General features: G+C 43.4%; 1 protein-coding gene across 2 annotated transcripts; it reads left to right on the top strand.

Moving 5' to 3' along the window:
* The first annotated feature begins 669 nt into the window (after positions 1-669).
* Positions 670-20,748, top strand: mgmt (O-6-methylguanine-DNA methyltransferase). 2 transcript variants are annotated; one of them, XM_053436556.1, is made up of 5 exons: positions 670-750; positions 3,310-3,455; positions 12,321-12,481; positions 16,898-17,037; positions 19,941-20,748. In XM_053436556.1, the coding sequence occupies exons 1-5, from the start codon at positions 709-711 to the stop codon at positions 20,067-20,069; spliced, it is 618 nt and encodes a 205-aa protein (XP_053292531.1). In that variant the 5' UTR covers positions 670-708; the 3' UTR covers positions 20,070-20,748. The 2 variants fall into 2 exon arrangements, with proteins under 2 accessions (XP_053292531.1, XP_053292530.1); XM_053436555.1 differs by having other exon boundaries at positions 3,307-3,455.
* Positions 20,749-24,427: the final 3,679 nt, after the last annotated feature.

Here is a 24,427-nt window from a genome sequence, read left to right as displayed (position 1 = left end):
TCTCCCACCCTCACCGCTGAGATGGGGTGTGGGCCACAGGCCGGCCTACACATTCCAAACGGAGGCATGCAGAGAGCTGAAGGCACCGCAGAAATAAAAAATAAAGCAGCAGAGGACAACAGATACTTTTAAACAATACAAATGAGGCCACACACGTGGTCATAATGACTGAAATATGGGCTTCAACTGAATCTATGGCAGCTCCAGGCAAAACGAGGCAACTCCCTCTCCTGTAAACTGCAAACAACTCTAATGAATGGATTGTGCACTGACTCATAATAACACACTGACTGTATTAGCTGATAAAATGCTAGGGTCACTAGGTTTTTGTATTCACTAACATTATGCCTGGGACTGTTTCGCTGGGATGTCGTCACCATGGAGATAGAGAATTGGGTAAATGAATCACAATCTGCATTCTTGTATTTTTTGGACTGTTGTAGAAATATGAAATAAAACAAATAAAACAAATATCTACATCCCCATCATTACCTCGGTGCTGTGGAGTCCCACTGATGGACCCACATCCCAACATGAGACCCAGGAGACAAGTCTTCAGGGTCTGTCCCCAACAGGGGGCGGGGCGGAGACTCTCTACTGACCAATGGCGGAGCGAGAGCGGACTTGTCTCTCTCGCGATTGGCCGCCGCGACCACGCTGTGTGTGGAAACAGGAAGAGGATCCGGTCACGTTTGTTTTCGCTGGAGGATGAAACGCGCGTCGCACGGACACGATGTGAAGGACTTCACTGTAAGCTACAGAGCTAATACACGGTTTTAAAGTTCCTCTAACAACAGTTACCTTAAAGTAAAAACTAAAAAACGACCCGTATGACGTGAAAACACCGAAGCGGAAGTTGGTGGTTCTCCCTCTCGTGTGTTTTCGTACTTTTACCCACACTCGTACTATTAACCCTCATTTTTAACTCGCTTGAAAACACTTGCACGCTCCGAAGGGTTTCTACCAACGTGTGTCTGCGCTTCGGCTAAAATGTAAAAACAACAACAACACAATGATGACACATGTTGCGTTTGTCTCCACACCTGCGCTTCCTGCTCCATTAATCCCGCAGGTTTGACCAGGAACTAGTCTGACGAGAAACGAGTCACATGATTGACGAGCACGAGGCCGCTGCCAATGTTGTGTGTGTTTTAAACAACGCACGAGCTGCTTATTGTTTGTTGATCCTCAGCGTGAAGAAGGAGCCGGCCCGGCCCCTGAACCAGACACTTTGCACTAGTTTACCGGGGAACTGCACCAAAACAAACCATGATGGCATTATTTTTAATCAGTGCAGAGGCTATTAGCCGGGGCCATTATTGCCAAAGTCCATTATTCCACGTATGAGTCTATTACCAGCTTGCTAAATGGCAGGCAAGTGTGTTGAGCGCTTATCCAAAGTGCACTGTACCATTGTTTGGCTCAGAAATTTTCTCGCCTTTATTGTCAGTTCAGGCAAACCCCCGATGAATACAGTGAGAGAGCTGCAAGACTAGAAACAAGAAAGTTGAAGGAGACGCATTTGTGATCGCACACCATGACAGATGTGGTGTGTGTGTGTGTGTGTGTGTGAGAGAGAGAGAGAGAGAGAGAAGAAGTGGTGGAGGTGGGGGGTAGCAACTGAAAGTCTAAATGAAACACTGTAAATGCATGACTACCATTTTATCACACAACCCCTTTGTTTAATCTAAAAATAAGTGTTATCCATTCTTAAATTACAAAAAAGTGCCACAAGACCACATTGTTCAATGGAGCATTTTTATTTTTATTTGTTGTTTTATCTTTCCAACAAAATTATTCTTAATTATAGGTTGTTATTTAAAAAGGCAGGCTCATACAGAAATGTCCGGACAATTTCCTAAAGCTTAATATGATATCTTTAAATCACAAGAAAATGACTTGTTATATTTATTTTGGGTTGATATCCCCCCCCCCCAAAATAAATTATTACTCCTGAGACAAAGAGTGAACCCTCACGCTGGCGATGATTGAAAGAGGAAATGTTTAGTATAAACTCTCGGTAAAAAAACTGGAAGCAAATAGATGTGTTGATTAGTAAACTGATTAATTGTTTCAGGTGTAACAAATCTCCGGGACTGCGTCTAATGAGTGCTGCATGTTGAAGTACATTGTCAATTTCCTTCTGAGGTGTTTTCCTCATGTGGATAACCACAGGAAGTTTTGCCTCAAGAATCCTTTAGGCATAAATTATCAATATTAGGGAAGAATGACTTTGAAGTCTGTCAACATGCTGGAGCTGGAGTGTTGTTTCAAATGTGTAGCTTTTGTAAGCAAAACTAGTCAACTTATGGATTTAATACTTAAATCTTTTTCATCTAATTTAAAGCTGAATGTGTTATATTGATAGTACATAACAGCATGTTTAAAAAGATCACTTTGACATGGGGAAACTCTGTTGTACATTTTTCACTATTTTGTGATATTTCCTAATGTAAAGAATTAAATGATTAATCAAACAAACAATGTGCAGCTTAATTAATAATGAAAAACCATGGTTAGCTGTGGCTCTTCATATGTCTCAATTAATGTACAACATACGTGTTAAAAAATTCATGAATGTGGATTTCAAGCACTATTAAAAATAATAAAAAAAGAGAGATATTGTGTTTGTACCCTTTGGACACTTTTCAGATCAAGGTTCCATGAAGGAAAGGTTTCCTCGGTTGAAACTTACAATCAATGTGACCTTTATTTATTATAACCCCCATCTCTCAAAAACTCACATATAACATAGTCAATCATCTCTCCTTCCCTCAAAGTAAAAATAAAAAAGGAACTGCTGTCTGGTTATTGCCAGTATCCATCTCAGTCGTCAGAAAAGCTGCACGTTTTTGCTGTTGTTAAGGGCTGGAAACCAGAATCCCATCGGAGTTGCACCCTAAGGAACAAATTTAATGCTAGAAAAACATCCCGGCCATCAACCAAAAATGACGGATTGAAAATAATGTCGAGCTATCTTGGGAATCCCCCACCAGACAAGGGAACAGACTGCATTGTTTTTCTCATTTATGTGATATATAGAACAGAAAGAGGGGAAAAAATGGGCGATTTATTGGTTAGATAGGCGTATTCTTTTCCATGCACAAAAGAAATATTGGATAGTAATGTAGGGATCAAGTCACATCATGACATTGTTTGGAGGCTAGGTGTTCAAATATGTAAGTCATCATCCGTTGGTGGGCTGCTAGGTTTCCAATAGATCATTCAATGCAAATGTGTGTGGGAAATTGTGAAAGTTGCCACATGAATATGTCAATGAACACCGTGTAATTTGTGCTTCCTTAGCAGGGCAGCGCGATGAAGAAGCAGAGGGAGAGCCAGTGCACTCAGAAGACCATCTCATTGCTGAGCCCCCTGGGGACGATCCAAGTCAGTGGATGTGAGAATGGTGTGCACACCATCCAGATCCTAATGGATGTCGCACCTGCTGAAAGGTACTGTACAACAGCCGGGCTGGTGACGTGATAAACAAAGGTGTGAAATTTACAGGCAGACAGAATCCACTCCTGTGATGGAGTGCCACCATTCCTCATTGGAAGCAGGGCATTTTTGTAGATCCCACAAGAAATATCCCGGAGAAAGTTGGGCAAATATGAGCAGGCACTAGAAATATGAGGGGCACTAGAATACAGTTGGGCTGGAAATTAGATTTCTGATGGCATGTGGTTGTGATTCTTCCTGCAGTATATTTGAAATTTCAGAAAAATAACTTGTTTATTACCCACAAGGGAGTTGATTAGAGCTGATGTCTGTAGGGTCAGCAGAGGCCATGGGGAGCATGGACTGTTCCCGCCTGTTTATTTATGTTGCCTCAAAGTTGAATGCAGTAGTCTTGAGTGTCAAGCGACACTCAGAAATGTAATATGTGATTGCATTTCATGCCCTGCCCATCCCTCAAAATTGTTAGAATGCTGACAGTCTTACTGAAGCGATTGAAACTGATTAAACCCGGCATTAATAAGTACTTATTCCTTATTTTTACAGGTCCACATCCTACATCTCAGATTAGTTTTGATTAGATTGAAATTAAATATCCATGTATCGCAGATTTGCATTTGACAACCTTGAACGGTTTGGGAAATTAAACCATTTTCAAATGCAGCCGGATAGGAAGTTATCCTTTTGAAAATGTATGTTCAAATTCTAATTTATGTAAACCCATTAATGACCTTGTATATTATACCTCAACATGTGTTTCCTCCCTGACTGTCTGCTATTTCCTAAAATTCATCAAGCAGTAAAAACATTCCACTTGTTGTTAATGAGTTGAAGTCTGAAAATTAATAATATGGAATTTTGATTATGGAAGATGTCCTGTAACCATGCGCAGGCACCTTTTTCCGTCTCCTCGTGAACAGGGTTTAATTTGTGTGTTCAGGTTCAGTAGGAATATGCAAATGAATTTAATGATTCGCATCACTAGATCATTTCTCAGTTTAATATCATTTGCGGTGTCGGTCATAAATGAAGCCTCGATCACATCGCGGCCCGTACGTTCTCGAAGGTGTGAGCGGGAAATTACTGAAGCAGATGTTGAGAATTTTTTTTATCACAACCAGTTGAATACGGTGTCATTGTTGTAGGACAGGGGAACTAGAGCCACCTCAGATATACGGAGCAACGCAATGTAAACAGGCATTAAGGGAGGCGAGATAAAGTGACAAAATATGGGCTTATCTTTGCAACTGGCTTTACATGTAGATCTCACAAAAGCCTGCCTGTAGCGGTAATAGTTCAGATCAGCCATTTCCATTGATTTATTTATGACATACTAAACAAGGCTCTTTTCAGCTTTGGATGTGGGGTGGCACAGGCTTAGGAAGTCAGTGTGATAAATGATCTCTAAGAGCATATTTTGGATAAGGGAGATAGATAACGTCCATGCCACGCATAACGTAACGGGAGACCCGGGGTAGATATTTGTGACCGAGCCAAAGCTTTACAGGCTCGTGTGACCGTGTTTGTTTTGCACAATTCACTATTGGCTGGTGTTGAACAGCCGAAGCAGCAACAACAGCATTTGAGGCATTGATAGATAGTTATTGATATAGCTACATAAACGCCCTTGAAGTATTGCTTACGCACCATGACCGTCAGCTCTTTCTAATAGAAACGTCTCAAGCCCCTTTTGCTTCCTAACTGATCTTAGGAACATTTCCTGAAATCAACCTCCTCTGCCAGTCTAACGACAGCCCTGAAGGCACCATCAGATGAACAAATTCATTACATCTCAACAACCCCTGTTGGGGCCCTACGCACCAGCCTCCCTGTTAACCGCCTTTCCCCCCTCTTTAGTTTTTAGCATGGCCTCAGCGTTCACAGAAAAATGATACGCATTTTGTTTACAGGAGATTACTATTATCTGAAATATGATGCTTCTCGCCTCCTTCATACAGAGCACAGACACATAATACAGAGGAAATCATAGAGCACTTTTTTATTAGGGTGAAAAATGAAAAAAAGGGCTGGACTCCTGCCCCAAGACATTTTGTGAGCATATTATTTTACAATGCTTTGATCAATTTGTCTGTCAAGCTGGCTGAGATGTGGGGGAGCAGGAAAAAAGCAATTTAGCTTGTGAGGTCCTCAATAGAAATGTACTACAGGAGCCTGTGTATGACATGTTGCATTAGAACCTGACTAGCCTTTATTGCCTGATAATGTCGCGAGGCAATGCTGATATCAATCACCCTTTAACAGCCAGATGTGTTTTTATGAAAAGAAAAAAAAAAATGCATGCAGCATTTCTTGGAAAATAATTGATTTAATTCTGAGCAGAGGGATTTCTACTTTTAACAACATAAAAATATTGTGTTGTGGGGAAAAAATAAAGCAAAACCATGCCCAAAATGTGCTAGAAGCTAAAAATTGTTAAGAACAGACTCTTTGCATATGCTCCTATAGAAAATTGTAATTAATTTTACACGGATAAGCATTCTGTCTCATTTGCATATAAATATAAACAATATATTTGTGCATCTGAATTCCCAGCACACCCGAGTCACGTGAGCTGCCTAAAATCCTAAGTGGCTAAAACCAAAAATTATCATTATATTTCCCAGGCTATAAATCCCCCCTTTTTTTCTCTGACACAAAGCCTTATAAATCTGTGTCTGATTCTTCACAGTGCACATTGTTTTTAGTTAATGATTTTCATCTGTTTGTTGTTGCTGTGATAGCGGGGAAATGTACCATATGCTCCGGCAAAAGACAAATGATTAGCAAATGAAATTCTGGACAGCTGTCTGACTGAAAGTGTTTGGTTGATAGCATTCTGCTACCATAATTAGCTTAAGCTTTGGGTTAATTAACTTTCTACCTGGATATGCATAATAATAGCATTCTGCAGAAAGCCAAGGAGCTTTCAGTATCTCAGCAGCAAGGCATGGCGCTTTATTTTGTATTACAGCTGCATATTTCAATTTCAAGAGGTGATTTAGCTCGGGAGCATCGTCAAATATTGTAGATTTGACTCCTCAAGCCAGATAATTCTGAAACAATAGGGGCGTATTATGTGGCAGAAATGCCATTTCTGAATGTAATTAAAGCGGATGAAAGCAATCACCAATTTTTAAACGCTTTTGTCTAGCACGAGGCCTACTTGTAAAAAAATACCCATCAAGAGGAGAAAGGAGGCAAGAGAACCCCCAAGTCCTTATATAAGAGGCCTTTGAGACTGAAGTGAAGTACAACAGTAATTAGTCTTTTGTATGAATTTGCTGGCCATGGTCATGATTAGTTAAGGATATGAGAGGACTGCAGGACTGCATTGCTCTTAAGGAGGAGGGTGTTAAAGTCTATTTATCACCAGTTATCCTCACAGCTTTCCATTATCACCGACAACACTGGATGGGGGCCTGAGAAAAGCCTAATTGTTCTGAGGTGGAGTGTTTTCGTGTCGAACCTGTCACCCCAGTCGCACTGGCATTCATAAGCAGCCAGACATTTTCCATATATCCAGTCCTAATACCCAAGCTGTCACAACAGCTTTTACACACTACTACCAGCACTGGTGTGAAATATCTGAGGTGATGCATTTATCGTTTTTCTCACACTTGTGTAGTGTTGTGAATCAATGTCCTGGTTCACACTGAATAGCGGAATGGTAAATGTGTTCCCTGTTTGGGGCCTGTTTACATGATGTGCTCACACACCAGGAAACAACAACTTTTTTTTTTTCCACCATTATAATTTCCCTCTGTCTTCCTCTCCGTCTCTCAGCCGTTCTCGCTCAGTGGGTGTGTTTATATTTAGTCTAACATGTAATTTTAATCAATTTAAATGATTGTGTTTCAAGATATATAGACACAACCGTGTGCTTAAGAAACTGCTTGCATTTGTAACTAAAATGCTTTGTCATACAAACAGTGCTCTGCTGAGATATTGAATGAAATCATCAATAAGGCAGGGAGAGACGTTTTGACGTAGTCCCTTTAGAAATGGTATGAATAATTCATTGTGTAATGATATTCAGATGATTTTTGTTCTATTTTTTACTGCGGCCTTAGAATATTGTTTTGCATGTTGTGAAGTGTAGTACTCAGCTGCGTATTCATTAAGGTGCTGCTCCCACTGGCCCTTGGACCCATCTGTGCTCTATGTTTATGCCTCCGTCTCTCGGGACCATCCCAATCAGCCTGCATGTGCCATTTCCTGTGTAAACCAACACCTGTGTAACACACTACCTGTAAACCGCCCATGTAGACGAGACACTGACATTCACTCAGATGAAAATCTGCAAATGTTGTGGTTTCCAAAGCAGACCCTCCAGGGTCAGGACAGGAGCCGACCGAGAGTTAGCTCTCACTGTCGAGCCGCAGCCAAAAGCAGCTCCTGCACTTTCTGTTTTTTTTCCTGTTGTTGCTGTTGTTGTTGTTTTTAATTTTTTTTTCCTCCCTCCCTGCTGTCGACCGGGAAGTTTTTCAAGCACGAGGGTTGTGCTAGTTTGTTTTAGAACTTGATTGGATTCTATATCTGCAACATGCAGAAGTGTACAGTGTGTGACATACTCACGCAATATGCAGAGAGATGATTCTGCTCTGACATCTTGGAAGGGGAGTACGAGTCAATTATGCCCAAGTGTTGTTCTTGCTTATCTTCCTGCGGCACCAAACAAGGATTTAGTCAAGGATTTAGGGGTGAGGGGGCGGTGGTGGGGATCATGGTAAGCGGTTCACAACAAAACACTCAAAACTCCTGGGAGCGGGCACTGATTTAAAAATAAATTACAGAAGACGAAGCGCTAACACTCAAGGGCCCTCAGCAGTGCTGGCGTACACAGGTGAAGATTAGCCTCCTCGCTAATCAGAGGAACAAGGCAGTAATTTGCTCTGAACACAGACAGTAATTAGGACTTGGTGACACTGGATTCCCATAATGCCTTTGTGCTTGACGTGGTCAAATTTTGACAGAGGCTATCCATGCAGGGTCACTGTCCCCCCAGTCTCTCGGCCCTCTTCAGTTGAGGCTCTAAAAGGTCCCTGCAGTTACAGGGGATCCCTAATGTACTTTGTGCCTCCCTCACTGGCTCCTTACCATTCGGGTAATTGGAATCTCTTACTGTGGCACTTGAGAATAGAGGCTAAAAACGCTATTTGAAACTGCTCAGTAGTCTGTTGTAGATAAACATTGCTGCGTCGGGGTGTGGATACACTACATAATGGAGTAAGAGTTAAGGCTCTAGTAATACATGCCTTCACTGACTCCTGTGGCTAGCCAGTTGGGAGCAGACCTAATTGTTGTGTGCTTTGTTGCCTCCTGTACTGTGTTTTACCACCACCTTTATGTATCGGAGTGAGTGTTGTGGCCTCTTCGGTGGACATTCGCTAATAAGAGTTGTTGGATATCTGGAGAGCAGGTTATACGGCCCAGTTGTTTTTATTTTGAAACTGCGGAGCACAAAAAAAAAAAACGTGCGCCCCACAACAAAATGAGAAGCATTCCTTACAGCTTACCAATCGGAAAGCTCTCCACTTTACTGCTGCAGTAGCCAGATAGGCATCTGAATGATCCTCAAACGGTTGAACAAGCCGCATTGAGCAAGTGGCTTACAATTGTATCACAGCCTTTGGCTCAGAGACCATCAGGATCTTGACATTCATAGAGACATGCTGTATTTTTTTCCCTTTTTAGACAGTCATTTTAGGCTTTTTTCATGCTCTCTTGAGTCTTTGACGTCTGCGAGTTAAGTATCTGGAGCTATAAGGCTGAGGAAAATATTGGACTGCTCTTGGCCTTTTCTATTTCATCCTCTGACCCGCCGTGTTACCCATGATCGGTGAAGGAGAACTCTGGCAGGCTGTGTCAAAAGTGACAGCCGATCGAGTCAGGATGAGCGCCATCACGCTTCACAGGATGGAGGCATGAGTTCTGAGTTTTTCCCCTTTTTTGTGCAATATACCATTACACCCTTCGCCAGATTCCTTTCAATTAGATCCTGTGCTTAACCTGTTCCATTCTTACGACTGCGGCTGATAGAAAAAGTCTCACTGAAGTCTTGTGCAAGCGTGGATACACAATATGTTAAAGAAAATTGACAAATTTAATGTCAGCTCCTCCTTTTTTCCCCCTTTGTCTCCTTTGATTGTTTCTTCCAGGTTGAATGAAATAACCTCCAACGTTATATAAATGCTCAATTCATTCTTTATATTAGAGTTGGAAAATAACTAGGACTCCAAATGACTCCCACTTTACGCTGCAATGATTTATGGTAATTGGAAATTGATTGTGACAGGAGCACAATATTAGAAATTTTCTCAAATCACAATCTTCTATCAAGGGAAATATTCTTTTTAGTGCAGCAGGTCCTGGCTACTTTGAAATTAGTTTCTTATTTCCTTACTTGTGATGAAACGTGATGAACGTCTGAAGGACATGGAAAAAATAAAAAAGTATGATTTTTTTTTTTTAACCAGTCAAAGAAAAATAAAGAGTAAAGAAATTGTTTATTCAAACTTAAAAATCTCTTATTCCACATTGTTATTAAAAATCATGTTTATAGTCTCTGCTAATTATAATTCTTAGTTTTTATACAGGGGAAGGCAGTTACTTTAAGACAATATAAAGATCGTGCCTCCTTGGAGAGTTTCTGTGTAATTAGCTCCACATTTATTACACATCTCTAATCTCTCATTTGAAGGGCAGACTTTCTAATGTGCCAGTCTGGACTCTGCGAAGATTCATGTGATGCTGCTTGATTTGTGATTCACTGAAGCCTGAAGCGACTGGAAATGTTGCCAGTGCAGGAGCTACATCTCCACTGCCCTGCATGCTCTTTAAAAACAATCCCCCATCGCGGCTAGAGGTGACAGACTTCAGCCCGACTGATGTTGTTCCACTTTTATTTATTTATTTCGGTGTTGTTTACTGGCCATAACATGTACTGCATTGCATTAACTTTTACTACTGTCAATGTTGTATCACTCAAAACACCTTTAAAGCAGGCGCATCCATATGGGAAGGGGGGTGAGGGAAAAATTAGCCATGGTGACAAGTCTGAAGTGTGAGCTGGAGGTCAAAGGTGCCAAGCCTTAAGCAAAGGTGCTCTAGCCTTTGTCCGGTAGATTGTAAGGGCCTGCGGGTCCAACAGGAACATTTCCACACACAATATCCCCGAGCTGTCAGTGTGCAGCGGCTGGAACATCCTCTCAGAGAGAAAGAGGGGGTGTGTGGTGGGGGGGTAGAGGGAGGTGGAGGAGGGAGGAGGCGCATTGGGGTGGAGGGGATGGGGTGGTGGTAGTGGGGAGGAGGGTCGGGGCGGGGGGGGCAGAGAGGGAACAGTGGCCTGAAGATCCTTGCTGAGAGAAAGAGGGATGGGGGGATGGTGGGTGGGTGTCGGGGGTGTCGGTGGTGGGGAGCCAAAAGAGCTGGAGTGGGAGGATAGAGAAATAGAGAGGGGGGGGGGGGGGTGGAAGAGGAGGGGAGGGATGGAAAAGGAGAGACAATGACAAGTAGGGGCTGGCTGGGCACTCACCCATGCCGACAGAGATTGCCATGAGCCATGGCCATTGTTTGAGCCGGCCTCAGCGCAGGACCCGCCAGTGGGTTTCCGAGTTTTCACCACTCAACTATAAACTGCTGCGCGGGTTTATTTAGAAATGAGAGTATTTACACCTTTCACTGTATTTACACCCACTGTTAAACGGCACCCGGGAGACTTCCATCGCGCCGCTACAAACTAGCGGGCAGAGCGGCTCTCTGAAAAACTGACCTGCTCAGTCATAACACTCCAGTAAACCTCAACTTCACATGTCCAATATAAAACGCTGCTCAAACTGTGACCTGCAGAAGTGTAAAAACACTTCAGGGCCGTGTTGTTACGGCGGGCAGGAGAGAGACGGTCTGTGTGTTTAACAAAGTAAATGTCCATTATTAATACCGTACAGGATAAGCCAATTTTGAAAAAGGGGCACTTAAATGGTGATATTATTTATTTATAAGTCCTGTACACCAGTTAATGGAATTGGCGGCCTGCTTTAGATCCACAACACAGCTTGAGGTCCACTTTGCAGTAATGCACATGCTAAGAGAAGACCTTCCCTGTTGGGTCTTTAAGTGTCAAATATGGGTCAGTCTGCTTGCATTGACCTGGGGGGTGGTCAGCAGCAGAGAGAAATTCAGCTGTTAAGTGATGCCAACTCAACCATCGGCAAATTCCTCCAAGCATCTACTCTTGCTAAGATGCGCGTCCAAGTGCAGAGCTTTGCTGGCCAGCATCGCTCTGGCCAAAAAATCCATTTATTCTTGTCATGAACTATAAACTAGACTCAAGCAGAGTTGAAACTGTTGTTAACGCTGTGCTCTTAACTTTTTTTTTTCTGGAAACAGCTGCAAGACTTTTGGAAAGTCTCTCACTCGTGTTTTTCCAGGAAACTGGTTCTGCTTGTTTTAAGTTGGTTGAAATAAAGTGTTCTCGCTCGTTCATACCACTCGACAATGTTTTCTTTCATATTCTATCAAGCTGCAGTTCGTATATATATATATATTTCTACTGAAAAAAAAAAAAGGTCTGGATTAGTGTCTATTTTCTTGGACTTCTTTCTGTCTTTCATAGCTCTTGCATTCGTCACCACTGAGTGACAGGAGCGAAGCCAAAGTGTGTAACTTTAGATTTTAAGCACGTCTTGATTAACAACTTTTGTTTCACTCAGAAAAATTATGTCATCTTGCATCTGTGTCAGCCGTGGCGTGTTATTACACTCTCGTGACACATTTTAGCGCCGTTCAACCAGGAATCGGGTATTATGATTGCTCCTCTGATCCCCACCTCACCTCCCCATCCTGCCTTCTCTCCCTCACAGGAGCGCCGGGGCCCCCCTGAGCTGTGTGGTCAACGATAGCCCGGCAGAAACGAGCCCCGAGTTGCAGCGCGGCGTCGAATGGCTCCAGGCGTACTTCAGTGAGCCGCGGACCACTGGGAGACTCCCGCTCCCTGCCTTTCACCACCCCGCCCTGCAAGGAGGTCTGTCATGGATAAATATTTGCAGAGCCATGACTGGGATCAGGCTTTCACTCTTAATTGTCAGTTACATCACTTACACTCACTGGCTCACTGTGTTATAATGAAGTATTTTATGGCTGAGAGAGAGAGCGAGGGAGGGAGAGAGAGAGTGAGAGGGAAAGCGAGTGAGTGGGTGAGTGAAGGAGAGAGAACAGAACACAGAGCTGTAACTTGGTTCAGTAATCTGTGGCAGCTCTTACCACGCGTGTTAGTCTTGGCAAGCTTTTCCATGATTCTTGGCACATTCTTTGAAACTGATCGAATTCCACTCTTGACATTTTCAGACAGGAAGCTCTTTTTTTTTTCTAATGAGAACATGTGAATGGTGGTAAAGTTTGAATGAGCTTATTGTTGCCTTGACCAGTCACCTAGGGCGAGTAAAATGAAAGCAACCCCAAAAATGGACAATTAGTGTCCTTTCAACTGGAGGCTGCATCTGCGGTGTGAGTGATTGAGGGCGCTGAGGAAAGAAACGAGGAATTAATTATCCCTCCAGTTTTTTTTTGTTTTTTTTTCGGGAGACAAACAATACTCGCAGCCCGACAACTTCTTTTTCTATTTTTTCAAATCATAAACTTATCACGCTTTCGCCGTTTCCAGAACAATTCCGGGCAGTTTCTTTGTCACGCCGAGACGTTCACCGCATCTTAACTTAAAGATTTTCACGCGTGCTCATTTAAAGTCAGCAGCACACCTACACAGGAAAGAAAATATACTCTAATATATGCATTTAACAATTGTGCTTCTCTTCCTCTGCAATCAGGCCTGAGCTGCTCTCTAATTTCATGCAGATCTGCAGTGCTTGAGTGATGGCATTTTCAATGAGCAGGTACTCCATCGAGACCCTGTATACAGCTATGAGTCCCACGATCCCGCGAAGGCAATGCAGAAATACATCAGGACCAATTACGATATCAACTTTCAGTGTGATTCCCTTCGCCACCAAGTGCTTGTGTACCAGCCCCAGGCTCTTTCAAATCGCATCTCATCTGAAGTCTTTGGGGTTTTAATTAAATTTCAGGATAGATGGAATTCTTCATTAGTACCTGATCTGAATAGGTGATTGTGCTGTGTTCCACCTCTCTCCCTCGCCTGTTGTTTTGGGGCTCAGTAAATACAGGGTTTAGGCTTCGATTGCTCTCGGTAGTCAGAACCATAGGCCATGCCCGTATAAAAATGTTAAATGTGAGCATCAAGAGTATTTGTCTTTTGAGAGAGGAAAATAGAGATTTTTTTATTTATTCTTTTCCTTGTTGATTCACAAATATTAAGGATTCGCTTTTTTTTTCTGTACAAATTCCGACTCGATCTAGTCTCCGGCGCCGCCGCTTGCCTGGGAACAAAATACAAGTTTAATCAGGTCATTACAATCTGTGACAAGCAACTTTTGTTTGCTCAGTTATCTTGTGGGAGAAGCGGAACGCGACAGCGCTCTCACAGCACTTGTCATGTTATATTGAGTTGTGACCTTCACTTGAAGTGTTGCCATGTTTATTTACACATTTCTGACAAAACAAGCCACTTTTCATATTAGCTGTCACAATATACCTGAGCAACAGAGGTGACATGAAAGGAGACGCGAGTTGCAGTTTTCTATACTGTCTGACTGATTGTCATGCACGACATCACACACAAGTTCGGTCGACAGGGGTAGAGGGATGGCGAGTGTCGTGCTCCGTGAACATGTGTATGTTTGTGTGCGCGTGTGCGTGCACTCACGTTAACCCCCCCCTTCAGAAAAACACAGACACCATCGTGAGTTCTTAAAACGATGCATATTCTTATCTCATTAATTATACATCCATATGTAACAGACGAAGGATCTTAGTCTCGGTAAGCGGCACAGGGAATGTGCGGGGAGGGGGCCAGGCAAAGGGGGGGAAGGGCGCTCTTCAAAGCCCAAATGACTGTGTTCCTGCAGGAGCCTGAACCTCCCCCTGTGCACAGCACAGGGCGAGATGAGACACTCACCAGGACTCGCCCCTGTGATGTGGAGAGGAATTAGGGAAATGAACGTTTTCAGAATATCGAATAATCAGAGAATCATCAGCACCCCGTCAGCCTTCAAAAGTATGGATCCCTCAAGACTCAAGAGACACTTTGACTGGGAGTCAAAGTCTTCCCTCCCATTAGACACAAAGGATAATGAGGTAGCTGTATTTCCACTATTGTCTTTTTATTCTCACAGCCATGTATGAGGTGACTGTCAGCTGGAAGTCATCTCTGCAAATCTATCATTAGCAGGGCTGATGGAATTCAGTTCACAGTTCTTTCTCTCGCTCTCTCTGTCTAACTCAAATTGCCCTCATATACCAAATTATGAGCGAATCCATCATACCTGTCAATATTTCATAATCACTAGAACCGTTCGATTTTACTCCGGGTCAATCCGTCTCTGCCGCTGCAGTGGCCCAATCACCTGGCCGCCTGCTAGGTAATGATCTGTGACACAATTATGGGATGTCTGTAAACATGTAAGTGGTTCCTCTCAACTTTTATTTAAACAATTGACATCACTGCACCCCGATCTAAAGAGGGTCCTGACCCCAGACACACCATATTAGGCTCTTTATGAAGTATGGGGCTCGGGGACTGCTCTCCAAATCATTGCTGGTCACCTCAAGTGACCCACATGAAGTCTCTGTCACTAACGCTGATGAGGGCAAAGTTCTTTAACCTCTGCGCCGGCACATGAAAGCGCCGACACTTGATTTGTCCAGAACTGTTGGAGATGTGAAATCTTCCAGGAGAAACGACCGCTCATGATTTGTAGAAGGTGTAAACGGCGCCGCAGCTTGTTGCTCGGTCGGCTGGTGACACCGACTCTGGTTGTTTGTCAATAACGTTTTCATCAGCGGGGATTTGTCTTCAGCCCTCGCCTGGGCAAGTGGTCGCCAGCCCACCCGTGACAAAGCGATATCAATGTGTACCCGCTGCACATCATGTGGCCAGATCCGAGCTTTATGAGGGTGAATAATGCATAAAAGAAATTTCAGGGGTGTATCTTATCTCCTCATAACATTAAGTCTGTCTGCGTGAGAGCCCGTCATCTCGTTGACAGCGTGATTATTACCTGAAAAATTATTAAACAGTACCTACGGGCCCTGTTCAAGACAAAGAACTCACATGGGTGTGCATCAATCAAATGTATCCCCTTTAGGTTTTACACTTATTCCCCCCAGTTTAGGCAAATTGCCTTGTTCGCGTGGCTTTGTGTAGCGGAGAGTGACTATAAGGTAGCGAGGGAGCCTGGGGAGCAAAGGATGTTCACTCTGTAGAAGAGAGACAGGGGTGTGACATGTTTTCACACAATGCCAATTTAGAGGGATTTCTCATAGATCACTTGTCATGTGCTCTCTTAGACCATATAAATGAGAGAGAATGGGAGATCACTAATTGAATTTTCATGACTGAGTACATGTATATACTGGAAGAAATTCACCCCCTCTTGATAACGAGACTATTGTTCCTCATCTTGCTCTCTGTGCTTTAAAAAAAAACAGAAAGAAGAAGATGTTGTTCGCTCGCTACATGAACTCGGTGCATCGGTGTCTTAAGGTTTCGAGACGCTTCAAACACTTCTCCCCTTTTCTGTAGCAATCAGACACAGAACAAACATGCCTCTCAGTCACTGCCTGGTAATCCAGAAAAAAAAGATAATGCTAGTGCTAAAGTGCTAATGAAATCAAAGCCGTTAATGTGGTCGGTTAAGCTGCGGATGATTTGAAGAATTCTGCCATTTAAGTGAAGATGATATAATGAATCTACTCTGAATAGAAAGCAATTAAAAGGACAAATTGGTCTGATTAACCTCAAAGTCATCCCACTGCCACAAATGGTGTGCAACATTCAAATTATTATTATTAAAAATCTGGAGCAGATTTGCAGTCTTTTTGGCCTCTCTTAATCCCTTTAAATGAAGGAGCGAACTTTTTTAATTTTAGCTGTGACCTTTTCAAAGCATAACCTAGATTTTTCTGCCATGGAAATAATTTTTCTCCCATCAGCTCCTGTAGCATGCTAATACTGGTTCCGAGGTCAAACCGGGGGACTTGGGTGCATTTGGTTGTTTAATGAGTATTGTAAAGAAGAGGAAAAACGGCTCTCGTGCAGATCACCTCTGAAGAAGCCCTGCACCTCAAACACGTGTTTGTGCATAATGGGAAAAATTATGAAGTGGATCAGAATGTAGAGATGTGTCAAACTTTTTATGATTTAAAGTGAAAACACTGGTTTATTTCAGACGTGTATAATCCACCTCGCACTAAACTCGTGTCAGTCAGCCGTCTCCGTTTGATTAAACCAGGGGCTCTCGCCTCTTCTCTTCTCTCCTCCTGTCTCCCGCTCTTCCCCTCCGTCCTCTGCTTTGTGGGGAAGACGCGTTCACCAGCCGCGTGCTGCACGTACTTCAGACGGATGTGAAGTTTGGAGAGACAGTCTCGTACCAACGCCTCGCCGAGATGGCGGGAAACCCCAGAGCGGCGCGAGCGGTGGGAGGGGCCATGAGGAGGAACCCGGTGAGTGTGCTTGACATTGATTGACAGGCTTCTCTGTTACGAACTTGCCTTATGTTGGACAGGGAGGGTGATTATGTTTTAGTTTAATTTGATTTTAATGGTTACTGCGTCTTTATGGGTTGTGTGCATTAGTGGACAAACAGTGGAGCTGCCTATAGTCAGAAGTTAATTAGTAATTTAATATGCATAATAAATAAGGAATTTAATAAGACGCACAGGAGACACCATGAATAGCTCACCTACAGTATTAAACATAGAGCTCCAACAATTAAATGACTGGCTGAAAATTAATCTACTGGCATTTTTTTATATTAATAATTTGATTAAATACTAAAAAAAGTGAGGATTTGCTGCTTTTCTCTGTTTTATGTTAGTAAATGGAATCTTATGATTTCAATTTGTTGGTGATAAAAAGAAGAACGTTTCAGATTATCACCTCGGAAACTGTGATAGGTGTTATTTTTATGTTTCATAAACCTAACAGTTAATTGAGTATGAGAATGTTAGTAATAATAGTCAGTTACGGCTTGTATGAAAACGTCCAGCGATGTAAATTTTAAATGTAATTTTGATCATCTGCGAGCAAGACGCACAAGTTGCAATAGATTTAAATATCTTATGTCAAATATTTCTGCTTTAATTTCATAGAAGTTTTGAAAATGGTTGATTGATCAAATTCATTAATATAAAAATAAACAAGCACAGAAACAAATAAATAGTTATGAAATCTTTACTTTCTGTCATCAAGTAATTACTCGACATTTAAACTACATCAGAAAATGATAATATATAGAAGAGAGGCATAATTGCAAAAGACAAGTTGTGTTCACCAGTGACAATTCCCATTAAATGTGTTTTTAAGAGTCCTCCTCGGTGCAGTACATGTATTGTGAAGTGTAGGTGTTCGAATACGTGCGATGACGAAACAGACGCCTCCCGCTGGGAAGTGAAACTCTACCTCCAGCGTGATTTTAAGCCCACACCTTTTGTTCCCGTCCTCTCAGAGTCTTTACTGTAGATGTTCACTGCAAATCTCTCCGATTCTTGCAGGAAACCCGGCCCCGCATCATTTTGCCCGTGAATCCACTGTGTACAAAATGGAGGGCTAGAGGGCAAGTGGTGTGTCTTCTTTTGATCAAACCCTTTGATCAAAGCCCGTTTAGCTCTGCCCATGTAGTGCTGTGGGCACCACCGGTGTGCTCTGTGAGGCGGAGGAGTCTCCTTGTACAGAAATGCAGCCAGTGAGATGTTCTCTCTCATATGTGCAGTGAAAGATCTTGTGTACCACCTCACACTCAGCCCTGTGTTTTCCCTTCCGACACCGCTTTGCGATTAAAGAAGGGAAGTAATTTATTATGACAAAGAGGGTTTATAACAGAGTAGATACAGACAAACCAGAAAAACAGCAATTTGCTGCATGTTTTTCACACTAGTTTCTCAACCTACTTTATGCATTACATTAGCCATTGGCATTGCTTCTGGATGGCTGTCGAGTTCTTCTCCGTCTTGTGTTTTACAGACATTTCTTTCCTTTCGTCAGGGAGGCTGGGAGCCTGAGCCCTCAGCTCCTGATACAGATCCAGAGTCAGATTGTCAGTGTCAATTACTTGTCAGAAGCGCTGCTCCGCTCGGGCTTCAGCTGTGAAAAGCTCAGTGTGTTCAATCGATCCTCTCCTCTCTGTGGCACTTCTTCTTCACCAGGATTTGAGTATTGATAAGCCTGGTGTAGTGCTCTTTTCCCCCCAAGTGAAGAGGCAGATCCGAAGGCCTTGAGGGTACCCAGCTCTCCCTCCAAACCCGGGGAACAGTATTGATCCGAATACTGGAGCAGTATTTCTCTGTCTGCAAGGTTAATCTGGGGCTCGGAAAGTTTTATTGCTGTTGATATGGGAGCGGGTTTAATGATGGATTTGAACTGAAACCCACTGCACGCCCCAACTTTTCTCTCTAAAAGGCTGGAGGTGCCGCCATCGAGTCAGGATAACTCATTTAAATTGGAGAAATATCGTCACAATGCACAGGAACAAAATGAGGGAAACATTAACAACGTTTTACAAGAAGCATTTGCGGTGATTCTTTCCAACCGTTACCACTCTCCTTGTTCTGGATTCACAATGATCGAAGTGTTCTGGGCTTGCTTGTTTAATCTTTCTCCAGCCATTTAGTTTACAAAGAACTCGGGACCCCCCTGGCATTCGTCTGCAACAAGAGTAAACGCTCCACCGACTTCCTCTTTTTAATGATCACAGGGTTATCAGATCTTAATGTTGACACCCTCTCGATTGAATATTCATCCTGCTGGTGTTTTTGCCCATTAATTTTTGATTGCTTCTTTGCTTTACACTATTAAAGAGTAAAAAACATTTATACCCAAAGACTGAGCCATCACCCTGAATGTGGATTTGTGCAGGATCAAACCAGACACCTCTGGTGTGGCACTTTGTTTTCATGCAGTGCATGAACATAAAAAGCAGAGAATAAAAGTGCAGCTTCATATTTTCTGCATGTTAGTTACTTTTAAGTCACATCGTTTATGTGGTAAATCTGAGATATTGTCATACGTGTGTAGTTCTGCTGCCAGCATCTCCAGCTGCTGTGGTGCAGTGACAATAAACGTCAACCAGAGAATAAGACGGCAGTTGATTTTTAGAGTTCCAATAATATTTTATTCTATTTTTATTTTTCTACTGAGGCATCGTTACATATTTAGATGTATACACTAAAATATGCTTTTTTGCATTCCTAAACAATTTCATAAATTAGAAAATGGTTGTTATAATAAAAGCAAAATCAAACATTTTAAAAGTGTGTCCGAAAACGTTCTTGCATAATATTTGCTAAAGTTGCACATGTTTATTTCCTCAGAGCTGAACTCCTCTCCTGTCTGTTTGTGCGTGTGCCAGGTTCCTCTCCTCATTCCCTGCCACAGAGTCATTTCGAGCAGTGGACAGAGTGGGCCGTACATGAGCGGCAAGGGCGACCATCTCAAACAATGGCTGCTCACCCATGAGAGGCAGAGAGGGGAAGGCTAAAGCATGACAGGCCAACTGTCCTTCATTCAGTCCACACACACACACACACACACACACACACACACGTTCTCACACAAGGCCAGTATATTTTTTTTTAGGAACACAAAACAGGGCCATAAAGTTTAGCGTGCTTGGCACACACTATGGAACAACTGGAGCTTCTTGTAAATATTCATTTTATACTCCTTTTTTATAAATCTAAGAATAGAGATGCTGCATTGTTAATGTGATACAGAGTTGTTGCAGAATTAGAATGTACAAAAATAACTTAAACAGAGAACAGTAGGAATTACAAACATATGCTCCCGTGGGCCTCTGTTGCCGTTTGCCAGATAGTGCTGGAATGGTTTTTCTAAAGAATTATTATTCCCTTAAAAATATGTCTCTTGCATTGTTGTTGTTGTTGTTTTTTTTTTTCCTAAGCAGAATTAGTCTTTGTACCTCTCGTTGCTTTTTTAATTTCCTGCCAAGTGAATGCTTTGTTCAACATCCAGTGATAAAGGCTCTGAATTTTACTGCTACAAAGCTTTGTAGTGAAGCATTTGTTTTGTCTTCATTTAGATCTCATTGTTTGCTCTCGCCTTATAAACCACCTAGAGAAGAGATGTCTTCTATGCATTGTATACTGTGCTTGTGATACAACAGACATGCCTACATAAATACATCTCAAAATGACAAATCTTGGCTTTTCATCATTTTAATTGTATTTAATCTAAAAATTGATTTCATGTAGCGTTCCCTCACTTCTGCTCAAATTAATTATGCTGTATGTCTTCTCTCTCTCTCTCTCTCTCTTTTCCCGCTGCAGCTCTGGATGTCAGAGCTCCTTCTTTTATTTCTGAGTGGTGTTTTCCATTAGAGGGCAGTACAGAACGGGAAAACAGAAATCAACATTTCAACCTTGAATTCATCCTGCACATTAAATCTGTAACTTAAATGTTTATTATGTTATGATATTTCCATCACAGACGCTTTGAAAGAAAAAAAAAATCCCTCTGGGATAAATTATTCCTTCCTAAAGAGACCATATGGAGAGGTCAGCAGTGAGAGCGTGTGTTTAGAAAAATCACTCACTTTAATTGAGTGTGTCCTGTTTTTTCATGTTCTTCATTTTCTCACAATTATCTGGTGTAAATTGACAGTTTAGTTTTTTTCTTCCCCTCCAGAAATTCTCCATTCTCCTCACTGTCTGGTTCCAGAGTGACCCTTACTCGCCCATAGTTATTCCTCCTCTGTTCAGCCCAGGTAGCCTAATAATCCGCCCTCCAAAAATAACCCCGGCTCTAACCTTTCCCGAACCGATTCAAGTGGCCCGCTTGCTGAATACATTTGAACTTTGCTGCATTTTTGAATTTTCTTATCCGATCAGCTCCGTGTGGCCGTCCTCGCCGGGCAGCTGGACTCACTTACTCTGCCACCGGAGCACCGCTCCAGCGTTCGGTGTGGAGGCAGCAGACAGGCAGATGAAGAATGAGACTCAGTCTGTGGTTTCACAGAGGGCTAATGATGCCTGTGGTGACTACAGGCTACAGTCAGCCCCCTAACGAAGGGAGCTGTGACACAGCCACAAGGGGTCCCATTTAAGCCGGGCGCACTCTGAAGTGCACTGTAAGCACCCTCCTTTTTTTTCCCCTGCTCGTGGCTAAGTAAATTCTATGGAATGCTGTGAATTTAGCAACTAGACTACTGATGTCTGTGGAGATGTGCAGCTGATGTTACAAAAACAAGTCCGGCATCAAAGCGTCAGACGTGCTGCCAGTAATTGGCCGTGTAATTGCATAGGTACCCACGGAAAGTCTTTTCAAATAATAACTCGCACTTTTTATATTTTCTCAATTTTGTTTCTCTCTTACAATTTCATGGTGTTTTGGTATTTATCTGTATTAGTCGCCGTGTTATTGTTATGTGTGTATTATTTTTGTGGCTGTAATTTTACCGTGTGTACCACTTCCGTATCACGCCGGCTCGGAGATAAAAAAGGAATTAGATGAAAAGAGGCTGAGACGATCTCATCATCCGCACTGTTAATCTCTGTGAAACCTTTAATTTTGGCCTAATATCAGCCTCCATTTCAAGGAGAGGGAGTACACGGGTGCGTGTGCGTGTGCGTGTGCGAGTGTGAGAGCGAGAGCGAGCATGTGGCCCATGCGTGTTGGTGTGTGCACATGTGTATGTCCATATGTGTGTGGGTGAAGTGGATGATATTGAGTCTGACTTCATAAATCACCCAGACACTGATAAACTCCCCATGCACCCACACACCGCTAATGGGCAACCCTTAAGGAGTGTGAGTGTCTCGTGCGGCGTTTGATTCAACATTTATTAACCCCCTCACACACACACACACACACACACATACGCACACACTTTCTCTCACGTCCTATACACACTCATTTGAGCCCCAGAAAGAGCGAGGATGTGGTTGGTGGCATTGGCAGCGTGAGTGCAGGGTTCTGACCCGGCCGGGCTGTATTAATCATAGAGAAACAGCAGTAAGATACATTTTAGCTCGAGCAGCCGCAACAACAACAACCTCCGCATTTCCTAACATTAGTTTCCCTCTCGTAACTTATATCCTGTCTACAACTCCCCACTTCCCATCTCATATCCTGGCACCCCTCCTCATTACAGAGCAATTTTCTGCCCCCGCATCAAATCCAAACACTCTGCGAGCTTCCATCTCGTGCTCTTCACACATGTCGGCTCGTAACTCTCCTGTTATGATCACCTGCGCCCCTCGGTACGGGTCTCCAGCTTAGTGGGGACCCTGCATGAGTTAATCCCGCGGTCACACCAGTGATTCATAAATAGCTGCTTCTTTGAAAAGTTTGCACAACATAAAAAAAAAAACAATAAGGGGGGGAAAACTTTTCGGAGCATATGAACTCAGCTGCGAGCCATGCACGGCTGCTGGGAAGGCAGAGGAGTATCCGGCATGCAGATAGGCGGTGTCCAGCAGTCAGATAGACCCGGGGATAGATAGCTGGATAGACAGACATTAGAGTGGGGCTTGGCTGCGCTATCGGGTTTCCTCCCCCTCTGTCTCTCTGCCGGGACAGCCTGGCCTCGGAGGCCCTGACACCGAGGCACCACGCAGCCAGCCGCGACAGCTGCCACAGCAGCATCTAATACCAACACACTCCACGCCACGCCACCACTACAAAGAGGAATATCATTTCAAACATGGCATTCTTTGATGCTCCTGTAATGATCTCTGTGTTTTGAGAGAATGAGCGGGGCGGATGGAGGGATCTCGCGGTGCCCCTTTTTTTTAATGTTTTGTTTCTTAAGAACAAAGGGACCCCCCCCCCCCCCCCCCCCCCCCCCCCCCCCCCCCCGCGCATAAGCAAGTTCAGGACAGTGGTGATGAGACGGAGACGGATTAAATGAGAAAGTAAGAGAAACACCGAGAGGTACCAGCATGTGGGTGTGTGTGCTTTAGCAAACCCTGTGTCGGTGTGTCATTGTAACCTTGTGAACTCGAGTGCTGGTCTGGGGGTCTCTAATTAGGAACGGCTGATGAACGGCCATACATTACGTGAGAGGGGGGGGGGGGGGGTGTGCCTGTGATTGTGTATCCCTGCGTGTGTATCAATCTGTGACTATGTGCGGCCGGTTGTCAGCGAGGCAGGAGAGCGTCTCAGCCTGGAGAGAAAGTGCAGGTCTAGCCTTGGTCATGTTGACGGAGGGGCGGCACTTCAGAGGCTCCAGGACCCCATGGCACCAGTCTCCCCAGTCCCCCCAGACAGACTGGGAGCATCTGGGCTCTGTCAGCGCCTCTGGCCCCCGCAGACTGCGATCTATATGACGGGGGGAGAGGAGTGGACTGGATCAGGGAGAGAGGGGAAAGTATGAGCCAGATTCCTCTGCCTGCCTTGTGCAAACGCATGCTTTGCCAGTTCGCATATTTCACGTGTGTGTGTGTGTGTCTGGTTGTATTAAGGCCTGATAACAGGTCACGGTGATTAATTTTGCATGATGGGAGATGGCGGGTTATTGATTAGCGACTGCCCGTTGGAAGAACTCTCTCTATAAAGTCTTCAATTAAGCATTAATTAAAAGTGTGCGGCTCAAAATATGCAAAGCCGGTTCTGAGCGAAAACATCAAGATTGGACGGACAGATATCATTCCAGAGTTTCCTCATGAAAAAGGATTTGATCGAGCGCTGCCACACGGAAACCGATCCGCCAACACTAATTAATCCATACACTAAATTAGGAATACAAATTGTGGTCCCAATTTAACAAGGTCAGTCTTAACTTCTCCCTTTACACTTTATTTAACTGTGTAGGGGGGGGGGGGGGGGGGGGGGGGAGAGAAAAAAAAAGAAGCCCTATCAATGCGCCTCGCTTATTAT

The sequence above is a fragment of the Pleuronectes platessa genome, chromosome 12 (genome assembly GCF_947347685.1).
Source record: "Pleuronectes platessa chromosome 12, fPlePla1.1, whole genome shotgun sequence".
Classification (NCBI taxonomy): Eukaryota; Metazoa; Chordata; class Actinopteri; order Pleuronectiformes; family Pleuronectidae; genus Pleuronectes; species Pleuronectes platessa.
The sequence above is the reverse complement of the archived record's forward strand: the minus strand, read 5'-3'. Positions and strand labels throughout refer to the sequence as shown.

Coding starts and splice junctions, on each gene's coding strand:
- mgmt (XM_053436555.1), top strand. CDS start 709: ATGAAACGCGCGTCGCACGGACACGATGTGAAGGACTTCACT. Junction 12,482..16,897: donor CCACCCCGCCCTGCAAGGAG/GTCTGTCATGGA, acceptor TTTGTGGGGAAG/ACGCGTTCACCAGCCGCGTG. Junction 17,038..19,940: donor GGGCCATGAGGAGGAACCCG/GTGAGTGTGCTT, acceptor TGCGTGTGCCAG/GTTCCTCTCCTCATTCCCTG.